At 34.2% G+C, this 19,084-nt stretch overlaps 1 protein-coding gene across 5 annotated transcripts in view; it reads left to right on the top strand.

The window, feature by feature from the left end:
- ZNF326 (zinc finger protein 326) overlaps positions 1–19,084 on the top strand; it is a 38,525-nt gene that overhangs the window by 7,177 nt on the left and 12,264 nt on the right. For 2 of the 5 annotated variants that reach the window (XM_513552.9, XM_009425005.5), the window contains exons 3-10: positions 2,748–2,783; positions 2,878–2,989; positions 5,086–5,491; positions 7,830–8,028; positions 10,863–10,974; positions 15,056–15,203; positions 16,421–16,520; positions 18,528–18,658. In XM_513552.9, the coding sequence (XP_513552.3) occupies positions 2,748–2,783; positions 2,878–2,989; positions 5,086–5,491; positions 7,830–8,028; positions 10,863–10,974; positions 15,056–15,203; positions 16,421–16,520; positions 18,528–18,658 (1,244 nt within the window). Of the gene's footprint in view, positions 1–2,747; positions 2,838–2,877; positions 2,990–5,085; positions 5,492–7,829; positions 8,029–10,862; positions 10,975–15,055; positions 15,204–16,420; positions 16,521–18,527; positions 18,659–19,084 lie in introns of all 5 variants that reach the window. The other 3 variants (XM_063799748.1, XM_016922213.4, XM_016922220.4) reach the window with 3 other exon arrangements.

Below are 19,084 nucleotides of genomic sequence, written 5' to 3'. Positions count from 1 at the left end.
TATTAATTTTTGTACATTTCACAGTGCCTAACACATACATGGTTAGTGTACAATAAATGTTAATAATTTTATGATTATAGTGAAATAAATAGAACAAAAAACTAAAGGTTTTAGTATTCAAAGGCAGCCAGTGCTAACTCAAAATAGAAACTAGCAGAAATAAAACATAAGATTTTTTTCTCTGTGTACCTGACTAAACATAATCTTATTTTTTAATATGAGGCCTTAGAGGAAAACTTTTCATTTTGAAAACTTTATTTTAATCTCAGAATTATCCTCTGAGAGATATGAGCATAAATTTTACTATATACTTACCAACTGTATCACAAAAAATTAACTATTTTATTAATCTGGGACTGTGTTGTCCAGTTTGGTAGCTACTAGCTACATGTTACTGTTGAGCACTTAAACCATGGATAGTTTGAATTGAAGTGCTCTGTAAGTGTAAATTGCACACCAGATTTGAAGTCTTCACATGAAAAAAGCAGTAAAATATCTCCATATGTTTTGTATATTGATAAACTTTTTGTACTGTTATATTAAAACCCATTAGTATGTCTTGCACTTTGAATGGATCTTTTTTACCATATATTATTTTGTAATATCGGCATTATTTGGAAAATACTAGTTTTTATATAAAATGCAGATTTTCCAAATATTGATCAGTTTTATGGCACAATATTTAAAAAATCATATTCAGTGATACCACCACCAACCTTTCAGAAAGCCTTTAAGTATTGGGAAGGTGTCAAGCTCAAGATGGTAGATACAACTTTTAAAAAATTCTAATGTTCACTTGAAAGCATGAATTTTATTATTGACAACAAATAATGTCAGTCGTTTTCGTTAAAACAATGGTTTCACTTAGTTCTTTTTTTTTTTTTTTTCTTTGAGACGAGTCTCACTCTGTCGCCCAGGCTGGAGTGCAGTGGCACGATCTTGGCTCACTACAAGCTCCACCTCCTGGGTTCATGCCATTCTCCTGCCTCAGCCTGCCGAGTAGCTGGGACTACAGGCACCTGCCACCACACCCAGCTAATTTTTTTTTTGTATTTTTAGTAGAGACGGGGTTTCACTGTGTTAGCCAGGATGGTCTTGATCTCCTGACCTCGTGATCTACCCGCCTTGACCTCCCAAAGTGCTGGGATTGCAGGCGTGAGCCACCGCGCCCAGCAACTGCTGTTCTAAGATAAAATTTGGACCCTTACCACAGGACTAGTAAATTTAAGATGAGGCCACAAATGGCAGAGTAAGGCAGAGTATCACAAGCACCACGTGAGAGTTACAGGCTTTTGTAAATATTCAGAAGAAGGATGACACTCAGCTGAGAGAGTATCAGTAAAAGTTTTCTTGAATGCATTCGTATTTGAAATGGACTTTAAAAGATTAGAAAGTTTCAATAAGCTGATATTTAGGGTAGCAGAGGAAAATGTTTCATGTAGAAGCAATAGCATGAGACTAGACAAGAGGATATGTATAGAATTTTGGGAAAATCATTTTATCTCTTTGGACTTCAGTTCCCCAGATCTATAAAATGAGAGGATTGATTTTGAACATTCAGGTTGCTACCAGGTTTAAAGTTGGATGACTTTGAGTACTATTTTTATAAAGTTGTTATTGTTGTCATTATTGTTGGGACTAGAGATATTTAAATGATTATATAAAATTTAATGTTTTAAAAAATATAAAATTAAGATATTTACTCTGTGTATACTATTGTATTTATTTGTGTATGACATTTGGGGAGGAGAGTAATGAGGGATTTTTAAAGGACTTTATAGAAAACAAATTCTAAATGTTTGTTTTACTTTCTGATTTTTGTAGTCATCCTAAATTGATTTTGTTACCTCTTTTGTTTTATTTTTCATATCAGAGGTTGGTATATAGGCAGAATTGCAGTGTAATAAAATAGACTTAATATGCTTATTGTATTAGTTTTTTTTTTTTAGTGTTCACATTGCTAGAATTTGCATTCATTTGTTGAGTCATAATTTATAGGCACAGTGCCATAGATTGGTCTCAATCTGTGATTTTACTTTTTAAAAATATCTGTTTCAATTACTGTGAACAAGGCTAATTGGAAATGTGGCTGCTTCTGAGTTTTCAGACATTTAAAGAGCAGTTAGATGCAGAAAACAAGTATAGTCTACTGCTGTCATATAGGACAAAAATTTCCCCTTTGACTTTATTAAATGCTGACTTCTTTTAAGAATAGGAATTATGTATCATTAATTATATATGCTATAGTACTTAATACAAGGCCTTATAGTAGTCCCCTAGTCCAACAAATATTGGTTAAATTGAAAATAATTCTGTGGCCAGGTGCAGTGACTCATGCCTGTAATCCCAGCACTTTGGGAGGCCAAGGCAGGTGGATTGCTTGAGCCCAGGAGTTCGAGACCAGCCTGGGCAACACGGTGAAAGCTCATCTCTATCAAAAATACAAAAATTAGCCAGTCTCATAACCCAGTCTCAAAAGAAAATAAAAAAAAATAATTCTAATATAGAACTTTTTAGTTGAAAATATGTTTTTCTTTGAAATATCAGGGCTTTTTTTTTTTAGCAAATTTGATTTAGTAGCTTCTCATCATCTTTGTGTTTTTCCCTTCAGCATTTAGTGTGAATTTAGTTTAAATGTTAATGGTAAATTATCTCAGGTGATAGATAGGAATATCTTGTGTTTTGTGCAAAGATCCCTGAAGAGAATGGTGTATTTTACTGACGATTTCTTATTGACTCTCTTTTAGGAATGGATCGTGATTATGGCCCTGGATCTTATGGAGGTCTGACATTCAAGGATATTTATCTAAAAATTCTTCTTTTGAGTGCCAGTAAAGGTGAGCATCATATAACTTTTTTCTTTTTAAACTCTTATAGGGATGGATCGTGACTATGGCCATGGATCCTATGGGGGTCAGAGATCCATGGATTCCTACCTAAACCAGTCATATGGCATGGACAATCACAGTGGTGGTGGTGGGGGTAGCAGGTAAATTGCTTAATCATTTGGCCAAATAATTAGACAACTATAAGATTTTGGATATATTATTTTAAGTACTCTTTAGGCATGTTATGATACTTGAACTTCACTGTTTGCTATTGAATCATCACCTTAAATATTTAAAGGTGTTAATTAATGGGTATAAAATTTAAATCAGTATTACTGGCAGACGTTATTTTAGGAAAACACCAGATAACTATATCATGTCAATATAATAGAGTAAGATACTCTTTTTAGCAGTGAACTTTTAAAAAATTCTTATACTTTTAACTTCTTGTCAAAGTATCCTGAAAAATGATATAAAAATGTTATTGAAAATATTATTTATGAAGCTTTTTCTTAATAATTAAAAAAAATCTTTTCTAATGTGGGGTGCTATGTAAATTAGCAAAGCAGTCTAACTAGAATGGATTTTACTGAACCAGTCTAACATTTACTTTCCAAGAAACATTCAGGACATATTCCTTTAATTCTAATTTTAAAGGAAGAGCATATTGCAATAATAAAAATATTTTTAAAATTATGTTCAGGTTATTTATTGACAGGTACTACTTACACCAAAGCACTTGTGCTCTAGGCTAGAAGCATTGTATTAAAGCCATGAATACTATACCTTTGACTAGTCGAGATTGTATTTATATTTTACTGTTACTACTGTATAAAGCTTAAACCTACTTAAACAACTACAAGCTTTAAGGTTGACCATATTTCAGGAGAAGGGGTGTCTACTTTTTGAGGCACAAAGGTTCCTGCTGAATATAAGTAAAACTAGTTAGTAGACATGTGAAACAGTCATCCTTCTGCATAAATTGAAGGATCCGGATTCCTTAATGATGGACTGAATGATGCTTACTTTCCTTCTTTCTGCTTCCAGTGTACCACTATGGTTTATAGTAAAGAAAAATTAAGAAAGTGAACAGTTGCAACTATTTTGCTTATGTGATAGATGTTTTGAAAAATGTAGTTGGAAATAGGAATAATTTTTATATGGTTACTAGGATTCAGAAGTAAATCTATTTAGTGATCTGTAAATAATTGAAGTAATGTAACACTTAATGTTTTAATATGTCAGTTATTGCCCTTTTATATTGTGAATGTAATGTGCATAAGCTATATCCGTAGATGTTATTGTTTTATCTCATGTGTAATTGTGGGCCTTTATAAAATTGTGTTGTAAGATATCAAGCAACTTTTGTAATCCATGCTTTGGGTTTGTGAGAAGGAAGATGATTTATTTCTTCTGTTAACTCTCTTAAAACCTCGAGGAGACTGTGTGCTCCCTTTTTTAGGGTAGTTTTATGTGATAATTTCCTGAAGGAAATAATTTTGCAAATAACTGAATATATTATAAGATGTATTCTTTCTCATCTGCCTTGAAAATTCATATGCAGAGGGTATATGTTGGTGATCTTTTATGTTTTATCTGTTTATCCTTCTAGATTTGTTAGATTTTCTAGTCTACAAGTAAAAAGTGATTGAGGATTGATTAATTGACCTTGGCTGAAGTTTGGCAGATTGTTAAATTTTTATAACCAGAGATAATTCCCCAAATTTTGACTCCTACAGACACAATGAAGCAGTTTGTGATATAGATTATTGGGAGTGCAAAAGGATCTCTCTGTGTCACAAATAACCTACATCTAAGTAGACTTCAATTTGTGTCCCTATTGAAAGCCAAAATATTGTAAATGTTTTGTAATTTTTAATATTAGGGATAGATTCAAAAAAGTTTGAATAGTTTGTGAACTTTAGCAAATGACCTTTTCCAAGACTAGGGCTGGGCTTAAATAATGACAGACAAATCTTTTCTTCTTCATAAAATAGAAAAGCTGCTAAGAAGCAGATTTTAAAGCTAAGTTTTACTAAACTCAATTCATATTTATAATCTGACTCAGATAGCTTTCTATCTGGTCTCACGTTGAACTGCCCAGCCCTAATCAAATGTGAACAAAAGTAGAACTGTGCAAACCAGTATGGTATAAATGAATTTTAGTTGATAAATGTCATCTGATAATTTGTCTTTTGAATTGTCTAACATTAGTAAGCTTACTTTTGTTTTTTCCCTCACTGTGCAACTTTTCCAGGTTTGGACCTTATGAGTCTTACGACTCCAGGTCTTCTCTGGGTGGGCGAGATCTGTACAGATCTGGCTATGGTTTTAATGAACCCGAACAAAGCCGCTTCGGAGGTAGTTATGGTGGTCGATTTGAGAGCTCCTACCGGAATAGCCTTGACTCTTTCGGAGGTAGAAACCAGGGCGGGTCTAGCTGGGAAGCACCTTACTCCCGTTCAAAATTGAGGCCTGGGTTTATGGAGGACAGAGGAAGAGAGAATTACTCTTCCTACAGCAGTTTTTCTTCACCCCATATGAAGCCTGCACCTGTAGGCTCTCGGGGGAGAGGAACGCCTGCTTATCCTGAAAGTACGTTTGGAAGCAGAAACTATGATGCTTTTGGAGGACCATCAACAGGCAGAGGCCGAGGCCGAGGAGTAAGTACAACAGAATCTTTTCAGATTCTTTTCACTAGTCACTCTTTTAAACCCTTTCAAGACCATCGTTTTCAACTAGAATAAACACTGTTCATCCCGGTGTATTTTGAAGCAAAAGCTGAGTCATAAACATAATTTTTAGGTTGACTGTAAAAGTTTTTCTAGCACCTCAGAAAATAAGTGGCAGTTTGAGATGATCATAAAGTTGTGCCAAATCTCCCTTTATTAAAAAGGTGAGGCTATTAGGTTTGGTCTAAAAGGGGTTAAAAGGAGTTGCATTTTCCTTGTAAACACTAGCAGTTTTGCTGGTGGAATAGTTTGTGGATTATTGTGAAAGGTCACTGAACCCTTTTTGAGTTTTTGAGTAGGTTAAAGGTGCAATGTATGATAAAATGTTTATACTTTGTGGCTAAACTCTAGCAAGTAGAATTTCTTCAAAGCTCCATGTTTCACATTAAACACAGGAGACTAAAAGTTGATGATAGATCAGGATAGCTTAGCCATGTTTATGTGGTGAAGAAGTTGATGTGTATAATAGATTGTACAATGATTTGTGGTCAGTGTAATTTTGCTAACTCACTCTTACAATATGTCCAGTTGCTGGTTGTTTTATTTTCCCTCGTGTTACTAGTTTTACTCTTGAGAAGTAATTTCCACCTGTACAGATATGTTTATGGTTTCTTCTTAGGGAGTAATATTTTGTAAATTATTGCTTAAATGAGTAAATATACTAGTCCACAATTGTTTAACTTTAGGGTACATAGTGTAAACATTATGCTTTATGTTCTTAGGTCACTTGATTGACATGAAATTTTACCTAGTAAGTGTATGCAGATTGTGGGGTTATTATATAGTTTGATCATTTAAAGAGTATTGTATTTTTGTTATAATGTAAGAATCCTTTTAAGTCAGCTGCTCTTAATATTTTCTTTGCAGAGGAAAGTATTTCTAGTAAAAAATGTAGTAGGGTACACGTTTTCGACTGGTTATTAACTTTTGATATGTCAGTGTAGCTTGTTATACTTGTGTAGAAATTTTGCATTTTTAACAGTTACTCTTTACTTATGTAAAAATGCATTGCACCTTTAATGCGTAATTAAGGAAGATTTTCCTGTTGTGACTTTTTAAATTACCTGGAAACACAACTAGGTTAGATAGGCATTCCTGAGCATAGTATACAAATGTAAGCAACTGATACATTACAGTTCCACTATACTTCATGATCATAGGTTAATTGAAGATAGTTGGGATGATAGGCTTTGGGTTTTGAATTGAAAATCCATTCTAGTTTGAAAATTTGGAAAACACTTAATATTTTCCATGCTGTATATTATTTTAGGCAAAGTGTGTTTTCTTAATGAGGCTTCAAAAGTAAATTTCATTTTCATAATAAACAAGTATTCCTGTACTTTGTATTTACCATTCTAGTCTGAATGGACTTTTCTTTCTTTCCTCCTGTTAGTGAAGTAGATGAGCCAATAGGACCTACATTTTAAATCTTCACTTGTACAATTCCCCTTGGGTCCTTCTCTTCAGATTACTCCTCCATCTTTATCTTCTAAAAGTAAGATTAGCAGAATAAATTTCTGTGGACATGTGGCCTCTTGGTGTAGTAGATTTGGATAATGACAAGAGAAGAGGAAGGGACACAAAGAGTCGTTTGGTTGCATGACTCTTCATCTGTAAACTTTTGTTTCTTGGGCTTCTGGGTCAGAAAATGTTTCTCTAGGTAAGAATGTGAATGGAACGTCAGATGCAATTCTTTATCTGAAGTGTGTCTTGGAAGTTGATGCATGGTTATGCTTTAACTCTCCTATTTCATACTAATGTTCCATCTCGCCTTCTCATTCCCTTTTTCAACAGGGAGAATACTAAATGATTTCTGGATCTTTTTTACTTCAAACTACAAATATGGTCTTCTTTGTGTATCTTAGTTTTAGTAAAATAAAGATTTCTTTTAGGGTCTTTTCATGGGAAAACATCAATTAGGAACTCTGAAGAGGAGTTGTCAGAGAGTTGTACAAGTGGTAACATTTGGACAGGCACATATGTTGTCTATAATCTCAAGTAATTTTGAAATGTAAAAGTAAAAACATAGTTAGCAAATATTCATTATTTGTTCTACTGGAAATAAAAATACTAATTCAATGGATTTGAGTTTATGTAATAATTTACAGAGTTTTTCAATGTGTTTTTTCAGAATGGACATGTAAAATTTAGTTACATTCCAGGGAATTTTCAGGTGAAAATTAGTAGATAGTTAACATGAAAATTTTATATGAATTCATATTTTTTCTTGGACAATATGCTAATATTTATTGATTTCACAAATTTACAGCATATGGGTGATTTTGGAAGCATTCATAGACCCGGAATTGTTGTTGACTATCAAAACAAATCCACCAATGTGACAGTTGCTGCTGCAAGAGGAATAAAGAGAAAAATGATGCAGCCATTTAATAAGCCCAGTGGAACCTTTATCAAGAAACCCAAACTAGCAAAACCTATGGAGAAGATAAGCCTCAGCAAATCACCCAGTAAGTAAGAAAACATAATTGCTATGATTCAGGATACTTTTTATTTTTTAAAATTCCATACTTTTTGGTAATTTTTTCATGTTTATATACAGAAACTACATAACAATTATGATTGTAGAAGTTAGATCTGTAAATCCCCTATTGCAGTTAATAATTGGTCATGAATACCCAAAGATACTTTTAAAATGTACATACCCTGGTCCATTCCTTTTTCCTGAATCCTTGTGGTTGTGTATCAAACCCTCTACAGCTGAGAAAACAGGCACAGAATAGATAAATAATTTGCTGCCTAAGTCAAACAACCAGTGAATGGTAATGCCAGTATTTATTCCAGAGCAAGTCATGCTCTAGAAGTCCTGTTCTTAAACCTCCATATGATTGTAACAGAAATTTGCTTTGTATTCATTTTTCCCTTTTATTTTAAAATAACTTTTTCCCTAATTATGACATTATAGACATTTTAATATGTAATATTTGAAAAAACTGAAATTGCAATGTTAGATTCTTTCCTCAAAATATATTTTCTATAATATAAAATTTGAAAAAGGTTTAAAGGGTGTACTTAAATTACTTTCTCATCAGGCCTTATTGTTTAATAAGAAACAATATTCTGGAATTTCTGGAATCCTGGAAACCTGATACTAAGCAGAGTATGTGTTGTGGGGATACCTTTAACAGTGTGTCAATTGATAGACTGTTATGTATCAAATTTGACATTTTATTAGACATTACTATAATAGAAAATCCAGTTGATTCTCTTGGGACCTATTTCAAAGATATATTTTGCACGTATGGTTAAATATTGCAAAAGTTTGATAAAGAAACTGATTTGCCCTTAAAGCAGATATATATGTATCCCTCCCCCATACCCCCTTTTTATATAACAAAACTTGAGAAAAGTGTTGTGTAGCTAAGAATGAAACTAAAATTCTTTAAATTATGCCTTCTCTGTCAGGTGTAAAATGGGCATTTAAAAAGATGATTGCTGAATTTTCCTCAATACAAGGTCTTGCTATGCTATAGTATAGACTATGTGACTTTATAGAAAATTAGTAGGAAAGGAACCCTATTCTGTCACTTGGCTAGAAGTACAACATGTCATAGTTTTAGCATATGAAAGGAAGATTAAATTACTTATTTGAGGTAATATATAAATAAGTAGATTTTTCAAAGGCCATCCAAAAGGATAAGCAGTGCATAAAAGGAAAAATTTAAGGGCAAATAGTTACTTTTTTTTTTTTTTTTTTAAGTATAAAGTTAAATGTATTATAAGAAAGAACCTGCTCACAGTGAGTTACCACTCCATACCCACTTGGATGGTCATAATAAAAAAAGGAAAATAACAAATATTGACAAGGATATGGAGAAATTGGAACCCTCACACATTACTGATGGGAATGTAAAGCAGTGAAGCCACTGTGGGAAGCAGATTGGTGCTTCCTGAAACAATTAAACATAGACTGTCCATATGATCCAGCAATTCTACTTCTAGGTATTCTTCTACTCCAAAGAATTTAAAGTAGTATTCCAACAAAAATTTATTTATTTATTTATTTTTATTTTTGAGACAGGATCTTACTGTGTTGCCCAGGCTGGAGTGCAGTGGTGCAGTCTTGGCTCACTGCAACCTCTGCCCCTGGGTTCAAGCGATTCTCGTTCCTCAGCCTCCTGAGTAGCTGGGACTACAGATGTACACCACCACGCCCAGCTAATTGTTGTATCTTGAGTAGAGATGGTTTCGCCATGTTGGCCAGGCTGTCTCGAACCCCTGGCCTCAAGTGATCCATCCGCCTCAGCCTTCCAAAGTGCTAAGATTACAGGCATGAGCCACTGTGCCTGGTCCAAACAAAAATTTATATATGAATGTTTATAGTAGCATTATTCATAATTGCCAAAAGGTAGAAACAATTGAAATATACATCAACAGAAGAATGGTTTAAAAAATGTGGGGTATTCATACAATGGAATATTATTAAACCATAAAAAAGGAAGTACTTACTAATACATGGTACAACATGGGTGAACTGTGAAAACATGCTAAATAAAAGTCAGACCAAAAAGGCAACAGACAGGATGATTCTAGGTATATGAAATACTTAGAATAGGCAAATCCGTAGATCAGAAAGCAGATTAGTGCTTACCAGGGCCTTAGGGTAGGGTTGAAATGGGGAGTGACTGCTTTATGGGATGATGAATAGTTCTGTAACTAGATAGTGGAGATGGTTGCGTAACTTTGTGAATGTACTTAATGCCATTGAATTGCACATTTTAAAATGGTTAAACTAGTAAATCTTATGTTTTGTGTATTTTATCACAATAGAGAATATTTTTTAAAAAAGAGAACAAATTTGCTTTTATTTTGGAGGTTACAAATTTTAAGAAACTTTTTGAGAGCTCCTACAATATGAACATGAGTTCTTGCATCCAGGACTCTGCAGTGTTTACTGGACTTCCATTTTCATGCTCGGTCAGGTTACTTTAGTGTTTTTCCCAAAGTATGTGATGCCCAAGATGATTTTAGGTGATAAGGATATTATTGCTTAGAATAAGGATAGGACAAATGAGCACATTTAAAGAAAAATATGTAGCAAATAATCACATAGATGACAAGCAGATATGACAGAATTCATGATGATGGTATTCAAATGAATGAAGTTCATTTAGTGAAGTTTCAGAAATACTGGATAGTCTCAAACTCCGATTTTTTTGGTGAGTTCAATTTTAGATTACAATCACTAAGTATACCTCATAAGTATGTACTTTATGAACTGATGATTGGAAAGAGAGAATGGAAAAATGAATTTTAGCTTTTACTTTTTTGTGTAATATCCTAGCAAAAACTGATCCTAAGAATGAAGAGGAAGAAAAGCGGCGAATTGAGGCTCGGCGAGAGAAACAAAGGCGCAGAAGAGAAAAAAACAGTGAGAAATACGGAGATGGATACAGGTTTGTACTTAGAGTCAGAAAATTAGGTTCATTAAAAAATGATTTCCTAGAAAAGGCCAACACATCAATTGTAATATTAAAAAGTTCTTAAGATTCAAATGAAAGACTTGTTCAAAGATATAGAGGAATGCTTTTGGTTTTTGATATTTATATGTAATCACTACTTAGAAAACATAAGAAAAAAGGCATTCTATTCATATTGGCAATCCAAAAGATATCAAATATTCAGAAATAACAGTATTCTTAAAAAGAAACACTTGTCATTGAGATTTGACTGTATGGAGTCACAGTGATTTTCATGGGCAGGAACTAAATATTACAAATACGTAAGTTCTTTCCAATCCAGATCCCAAAGGAAATTCTGAAGAAGAGTAAATGAGTAGGTACTGGCTTTTATAGATAATCAATCATTAAAAAGCTATAATAGTTAAAAATATGTGGCAATACACAAAGCTAATTATTATACCAGATTAGCCTGTGAACAGACTGTAAGGAAGAATGTAATATTTAATAAAGAGGATATTAGAAATAAGAGGGGAATTGGGCTGGGTGCAGTGGCTCATGCCTGTAATCCCAGCACTTTGGGAGGCCGAGGCGGGCGGATCACGAGGTCAGGAGATCAAGACCATCCTGGCTAACGCGGTGAAACCCCGTCTCTACTAAAAAAATACAAAAAAAAATTAGCCAGGTGTGGTGGTGGGTGCCTGTAGTCCCAGCTACTCGGGAGGCTGAGGTGGGACGATGGCGTGAACCCAGGAGTCGGAGCTTGCAGTGAGATGAGATCGAGCCACTGCACTCCAGCCTGGGCAACAGAGCGAGACTCTGTCTCAAAAAAAAAAAAGAGGGGAATTGGTTGAACAATGAAATAACAACAAAAATCAGTTTAGAGCCTCCTCATATGACACCTGGAATGAATGTAGTAAAAAAAAAATGAAATTACAGAAAAACAAAATGTTCTGCAAGGAGATATTTTTCCCAGGCTTAAAAGTTATAGAATAAATTACAAAGGAAATTATGAGCAGATTTGGCTAAATAAAAACTTAAAATTTGAAAGGAGTGCAAACAGACTTGGAAAATATAAACATGAGAAATGATTAATGTCCAAGTTAGATTAAAACATCACCCAAATTATTTTAAAAAGTAAGAAAACTAAGATGTTTAATATGATGAGGAAACAAAAAACAGCTAGTAATAATTTTAAGGAAATTGTTTAAACTTAACAGTAATTTCATTAAACTAAAAATTTAAATAATAGTATGCCATTTTATTTCTAAGGAGAAATTTGATTTGCTAAGTAAGGAATGGTCAAAGGACGCTTAAAATTTGTTGGTGACAGTATATTATAACTATTAGAGAGCAATTTAGCAGTTTTTTAAAAATGTCTAAATTTTTCTTAAAGCCTTGAGCCCAGAATTTTGAGGCCAGCCTGGGCAACGTGGCAAGACCTCATCTCTAAACAAAACAAAACAATCTATAAAAAGAAGAGTAGTTCTAGTTTCAAGAACTACTGCTATTTTTAGTCCTTGTGAGTTCTCTGTCCCATTCATTATCTCTTGTGATTCCTTCTTTTGGTAGAAGTAACAGGCATAGTTAATATTTTGGTGTAGAAATGACTTTAAATTATCAGCGTCTTGGAGTGTAAAAATCATTTTACATTATAAGATGCAATTTTTTAAATTTAATTGCCCTATGAGTACTTTTCTTATGAAAAATTTTAGATATGGATTATGTTCATGTTAATATATAAAATTGTGATATAGAGAAAATGAAATAATTGAACTTTCATTTAGCTATTTTCTCTGTAACTCTAAATATAAATCTGATGATATAACCAAAAGAATGTTAACTCATAAATTATCATTTTAGGATATAATTTCTTTAAAGTAGTCTAAGTTATTTTCATTTATCAGAGCAGTTTTACTTTGAGTTATGAGGATTCGAGATTGAGTAAATCACTATTCTTGTGATAGGTTCCTTCCCTTGGATATTTGAATGCTTTCCACATAATAAAGCACATGGAAAGGTTTATATCTACCCTTAAGGGAACCTGGGGAAAAAGAGATGGATGTGTGAGAGATGTACATAAATAATAGTGTATGGTGAAGGATACCAGGAGTACAATGTAGTCTCATGAGATATAACTTCTAAATAAGGGTATAGGAGACCAAGCATGGTAGCTCATGCCTGTAATTCCAGTACCTTGGGAGGCCAAGGCAGGCGGATTGCTTGAGCCTAGGAGTTCAAGACCAGCTTGGGCAACATGGTGAAACCTCATTTCTACAAAAAATACAAAAATTAGCCAGGTGTGGTGGCACGTGCCTGTGGTCCCAGCCACTTGGGAGGCTGAGGTAGGAGGATAGCTTGAGCTTGGGAGGTGGAGGTTGCAGTGAGTTGAGATTGCACCACTGCACTCCATAGCCTGGGCAACAGAGCAAGACTCTGTCTCAAAAAATAAATAAATAAGGGTGCATGGAAATCAGGGGAGGCTGCAATGATGGAAGTAGTATTTGAATTGATCTGGGAATGGTAGGGTTACAGGAGGAGTTGTGAGAGGCAGCCCAGGTAGAGGCCATGGCTTGCCATCAAAGCAAACAGGAATGTGTTACTGTTATTTAGAAAATTGAAAGCAGTGTAGATTGAAGTGACTCTAATGGGTGAAAGGTATAATCTAATTTAAACATTTAATGAAGACATGCTGTGCCAGATAATGTTAAAGGTATTGGTGAGTAAAGCCAAAAAGAAGAGATTAGGAAATTTCCTGGATGGCAGCTGAAAACATTTTTGTCTTTGTTTTTGGAGCTTATGGAGCTAATGAAGCCCTTTGAGCAGTAATGTGCTCTTACCTCCTATAGGAAGTAGCAATAATTAATTGAATAATTATTGTGTTTTAGGAAATGTTCTAAGGGCTTTGTCTGCATTAATTTTTAAAAATCCTCAGACACGTCTGTGAGCGTTCTCATCTCAATGTAAGAAAACCAAGGCCCAGAAAACCAAGTCAAGTAACTTGCCCAAGATCACAAAATGGCATTAGGATATGAACTCAGCAGTTGGCTCCAGAGCTCATACTCTCAACCAGGAAAATAAATCTAATAACATTGCAAAGAATTAATTGGAAAATGGAGACTGGAGACAGAAACCAGTTATGTGACTGCTGGCATAATTCAAGGAAAAGAAAATAATGTAAAATAGAAACAGTTATTCTGGGCACGGTGGCTCACACTTGTAATCCCAGCACTTTGGGAGGCCGAGGCAGGCAGATCACCTGAGGTCAGGAGTTCAAGACCAGCCTGGCCAAGGTGACAAAAACCCTGTCTCTACTAAAAATACAAAAATTAGCCAGGTGTGGTGGCGCATGCCTGTAGTCCCAGGTACTTGGGAGGCTGATGTGGGAGAATTGCTTGAACTGGGGAGGTGGAGGTTGCAGTGAGCTGAGATCGCACCACTGCACTCCAGCCTGGGCAACAGAGCGAGGCTCCATCTCAAAAAAAAAAAAAAAAGAAAAGAAAAAGAAAAAAAGAAACAATTAGGTGGGACTGTTCATTATGGAGTGGCTCTTGAGCTTACAGATGTATGCATTTGTCCAGTCCAGCCCTATTAGTTATCCCTAAGTGAAGTAGTCTTTAGAAGGCAAGACTTTTATCACCCAAGAATTCCACAGGAGTGAATTATGATTGTCTGGTGGTGTGCCACCTTGCTTTATTGATACTACCATTGGTTTAGAAGCTTGAGGATGGAACAACATGTAAAATAAGTTGCAGAACTTTGGAACTTGATACTTCTTGAGGTTTGCTTTGCCTTTTTAATTGGTCCAGGCTTGAAGTGGATAACTTATAGACCCCCTGATTCAATTTTTCCTACCTGGAAGCTCCAAGGTGGGCTAGAAATGCAAAGTGGTATATGGGTGCTGTCCAAATATGTACTTAAATACTGTTTTTTTTGGATTTAAGCTAAGTTTAATTCAGTCATAAAGAGGAAGAAAGAAAATCATTTATGTTGGTAAAATTAGTTTCAATGTTATATTCTTATGAACTCTTTATAGTTGAATAAAGTAATATTTAAAGGAAAATTTTTTCTCTTACAGAATGGCATTTACATGTTCATTTTGTAAATTTCGAACATTTGAAGAAAAAGATATTGAACTGCATCTGGAAAGTTCTTCACATCAGGAAACATTAGATCATATACAGAAACAAACTAAATTTGATAAAGTAGTTATGGAGTTTTTGCATGTGAGTAGCTGTTTTTGAAGTGAGAAGCATTTTATTGATATGAATTTCTTATGATTTCATTTTTCACTCTCCCCATCTCTCGCATTTATGTTTCTAAAATTTTAATTTACTATTTAAAGAAAGAGTTGTTTTAAAATTAACCCAGAATTACTTGTGAATTCCTCTATAATAGAATTTGTATTTGTTATTTCAGAAATTATTACATTTTTCACAGTTTCTGCGGGAGGTGTCCTTTAACAACTTTATTGATGTGGAGTCAGCTATCATCCATTAACTGGAGTTGTGCTGGTTACATTCATTCGTTATTTCAGTTGAGCCCTGTAACAATTCATTTTTATCATGAAAGATTATGCTCAGAGCAGTTAAATGACTGTTAAGTGGCAATGCCAGGAATTCAGAAATAATGTAGGAGTTTAGCAAAGGGAAAGACAGTTGGGAATGTTAAGGAATGCTTAAAGAAGGGGCTTGAGCTGGACTGTTGACTGTACATACAATTAATTTGGACAGAAGAGATGGAATTATTAGAAAGTTAAAAATACAATGATCAGGCCGGGCGCAGTGGCTCACGCCTGTAATCACAGCACTTTGGGAGGCTGAAGCGGGTGGATCACGAGGTCAGGGGTTCAAGACCAGCCTGAGCAACATGGTGAAACCCCGTCTTTACTAAAAATATAAAAATTAGCCAGGCGTGGTGGCGCATGCCTGTAATCCCAGCTACTTGGGAGGCTGAGGCAGGAGAATTGCTTAAACCCGGGAGGCAGAGGTTGCAGTGAGCAGAGATTGCACCACTGGACTCCAGCCTGGGTGACAGAGCGAGACTCCATCTCAAAAAAAAAAAAAAGTGACCTTTCAGACCACTGTAATTCTCATAGAACTGTGACCCTTAATTAACAATCTTCTGTAATTTATTTCCTTAATGGATTTCTGTGTGTCCTTTATAACTTAAATACCCACCTACTCTGGAAGACCTCTTAAATATTCTAGCTCCCTTTGATCCCTTTCTCTATATGCTTAAAATATACTTTGAAAAGTGAATAATTTTTGTAGGTTCCTAATATTTTATGATTATCTTTTCAATTAAATTATAAACTCCTCGAGAAAAGATGTTAATTCTTATATAGCAGATACTGTATCTTCCATAGAATGAACATAGTGCTAAGCATTATACTTGAGTGCTCATTGAAAGCTATTTAGATTCTTTCTATTTTGTTTTCTAGGAGTGTATGGTGAATAAATTCAAGAAAACATCTATTCGTAAGCAACAGACAAATAATCAAACAGAAGTAGTTAAAATAATTGAAAAAGATGTTATGGAAGGTAAGTATTTAAAACAAATTATTTTAAAATTCTACATGTGTTTTTATATATCATAGCCTGTTTAAATGTAAATGATAGCCACTAGAGTGATATAGTACAGTCATATATACAGTAGCTCTGAGTGAGTTACCAGAAATGAACTTCTTTGTCTTCCTGTTCTAATGCTTACAAATTTATCATTACCTGCCATTACTTTCTTCACTCCAGTTTGAGAGGAAAAGTTACCTTTTCCTCTAGATGAAAGATACTTCTCTCTGTTCTCTGTTTCTGTTATTCCTTCTCCCAAAATTCAAGTTATGAACTCTTCTGTTTTTTAGTCTTTCCTTCTCTTTTGATTCCATCTCTGGAGTCTGTAAATATGCTTTTACTTAAAAAAAACAAAACAAAACAAGAACAAAAACAAGAACTAACCAAACAAAAAACAGCCAACAAAAGGAATAAAAGAAAAGGAAAGAAAAACAGACACTAGTTCTCCTAAATAACCTGTCTTCTTTTTCTTTTTAAATAACCATGCTTCTTTAAGCATAACCCACACTATTCTCTGCTTCTTCATCTCACATATATTACATTAAGCACATTAAACAACTTTCTACTACTGTTAGTCTACTGAAACTGCTGTGACAGAAGTTACCAACACCAACTTCTCTAGGTTCTTTTGAATCATTATCTTCCGTAACATTTTTTGCTAACTATATTATTCATGAATCATTTTTCTTCCTTTGTTTCTGTGGCACTTCACTGGCCTAATGTTTTCTTTATCCTTTTGTCATTTTTTAAGTCTTTATGGTTTCTCTGCCACTCTTTTAGAATTTGATGTTTCTCAGTACCTTGTCATTAGCCCCATTACCATCTCTTTTTATATTCCTTCCTAATAAATTCACTTACAGAGCTTAAGTTAGTATCTAGATGTTCATTGCTTATACATCTATGTTTCTAGCACAGATCTTTCTTCTGAACTCTAGTCTTACACATCTAACTGCCTACTGACATCTCTTTACAGCAGTCACACAAAATCAACATATCCAAAAAATTTATCGTCTCCTTGAGCATATCCTACCTTACAAAGAAAGCAAAACAAAACCTCACAGTTTTTTCCTTCACATATCTTGAGAAGGGCCTGCACCATCTACCAAAGCCAGAAGTAGAGAGTTATATACTAGGTACTTTTTCCTTACTGTATCTATAGTACTGATCAGTTGATAACATCAATTCTCTTTTAAACATTTATCAAATCTGTTTCTTTACCTCTCCTTTAAATACTGTATTTGTTCAAATCCTTTTCTGTTGTCTTGACAATTGTAGTATTTCCAAAGTAGTTTCATTACTTCCAGTTTTTCTTATCTTACGATTTTATTACATGATCTCATTATTTCAGGAACTTTCAGTGGCTCCTCATCCTCTCCAGGATCAAGTTCAAATTCCTAGGCGTAGCACATACAGCTCTTTATTATTTAGGCCCTTCTTTTTTTCTATTTTCATCTTTAGTCTCTTCTTCTCTGTTCCAGTCATACTAACTTGCAGAAAGTACCATTCTCTTACACCCTTCCCTTGCATATGTTTATATGTTCACCTGTAATAAACCCTGGTCACCATTTGCAAGATCCAGAATACCTTTGTTCCTTATGAATCCAGTTTTGACATCCTTTCCCCTTTTCTTACTCATCCACATTCATAATCATGGAAATTCTTATTTTACTACAAAATCAATATTTGTTTTCCTTTATATTATAGTTTTGGGAGGATGAATGTACAGGCCTCAGAGCATGGTTGTTTAACATGATTAGGAACTATAATGTAATTGTACCTTAATAATTTTAGTTAGCAACATATTAAATCTACATATGTAGATTTATGAGATGTGGTAGAAATACTCAACATAAACCTATGCACTCTGATCTTTATTTTGGAAGAAGGGGTATAAATAATCATGGAAATTAAGTAGTAAAAACTTCATTGGTCAGAAATAATATATGAATTATTTCTTTAATAATTGAATGTCTTTTGTAGGTGTTACTGTAGATGATCACATGATGAAGGTAGAGACAGTTCATTGCAGCGCTTGCAGTGTGTATATCCCTGCTTTACATAGTTCAGTTCAGCAGCACTTAAAATCTCCTGATCATATCAAAGGGAAGCAGGTAAAATTTTCATCTGTCTTAATAAAGTTGCCAGATTATCCATCAATCTTCTGTTGTTCTTTGGCCATAGCTTCACACCTATCTGCAATTTTATCAATTTATCAATCTCATATGGAAATAACTGTAAGTATACTCAGAGAGGCAGTATATAGTGGTTAAGATTGAGCTCTAAAGTAAGACTCCCTGAGTTGTTCAATCTATAACATGTGTTAAGCAAGCAAGTTAACCTTTGTCTAAGTTTCCTTATCTGTAAAATGAGGGTAGATGATCATTCTACTCTTATCTGATTTTTTTTAAGAATTAAATTAATTAAAACGTATAAGGCAATTAAAATAGTGCCTGGTAATGGTAAGCATTCAGGAAATCGTAGCTTTTGTTGAACTGTTAACTTTTTAAAAAGTCAGTACAAAACAGTTTTGTGAGAGA

This window comes from Pan troglodytes, chromosome 1 (genome assembly GCF_028858775.2).
Source record: "Pan troglodytes isolate AG18354 chromosome 1, NHGRI_mPanTro3-v2.0_pri, whole genome shotgun sequence".
NCBI classification, from domain to species: Eukaryota; Metazoa; Chordata; class Mammalia; order Primates; family Hominidae; genus Pan; species Pan troglodytes.
The sequence above is the reverse complement of the archived record's forward strand: the minus strand, read 5'-3'. Positions and strand labels throughout refer to the sequence as shown.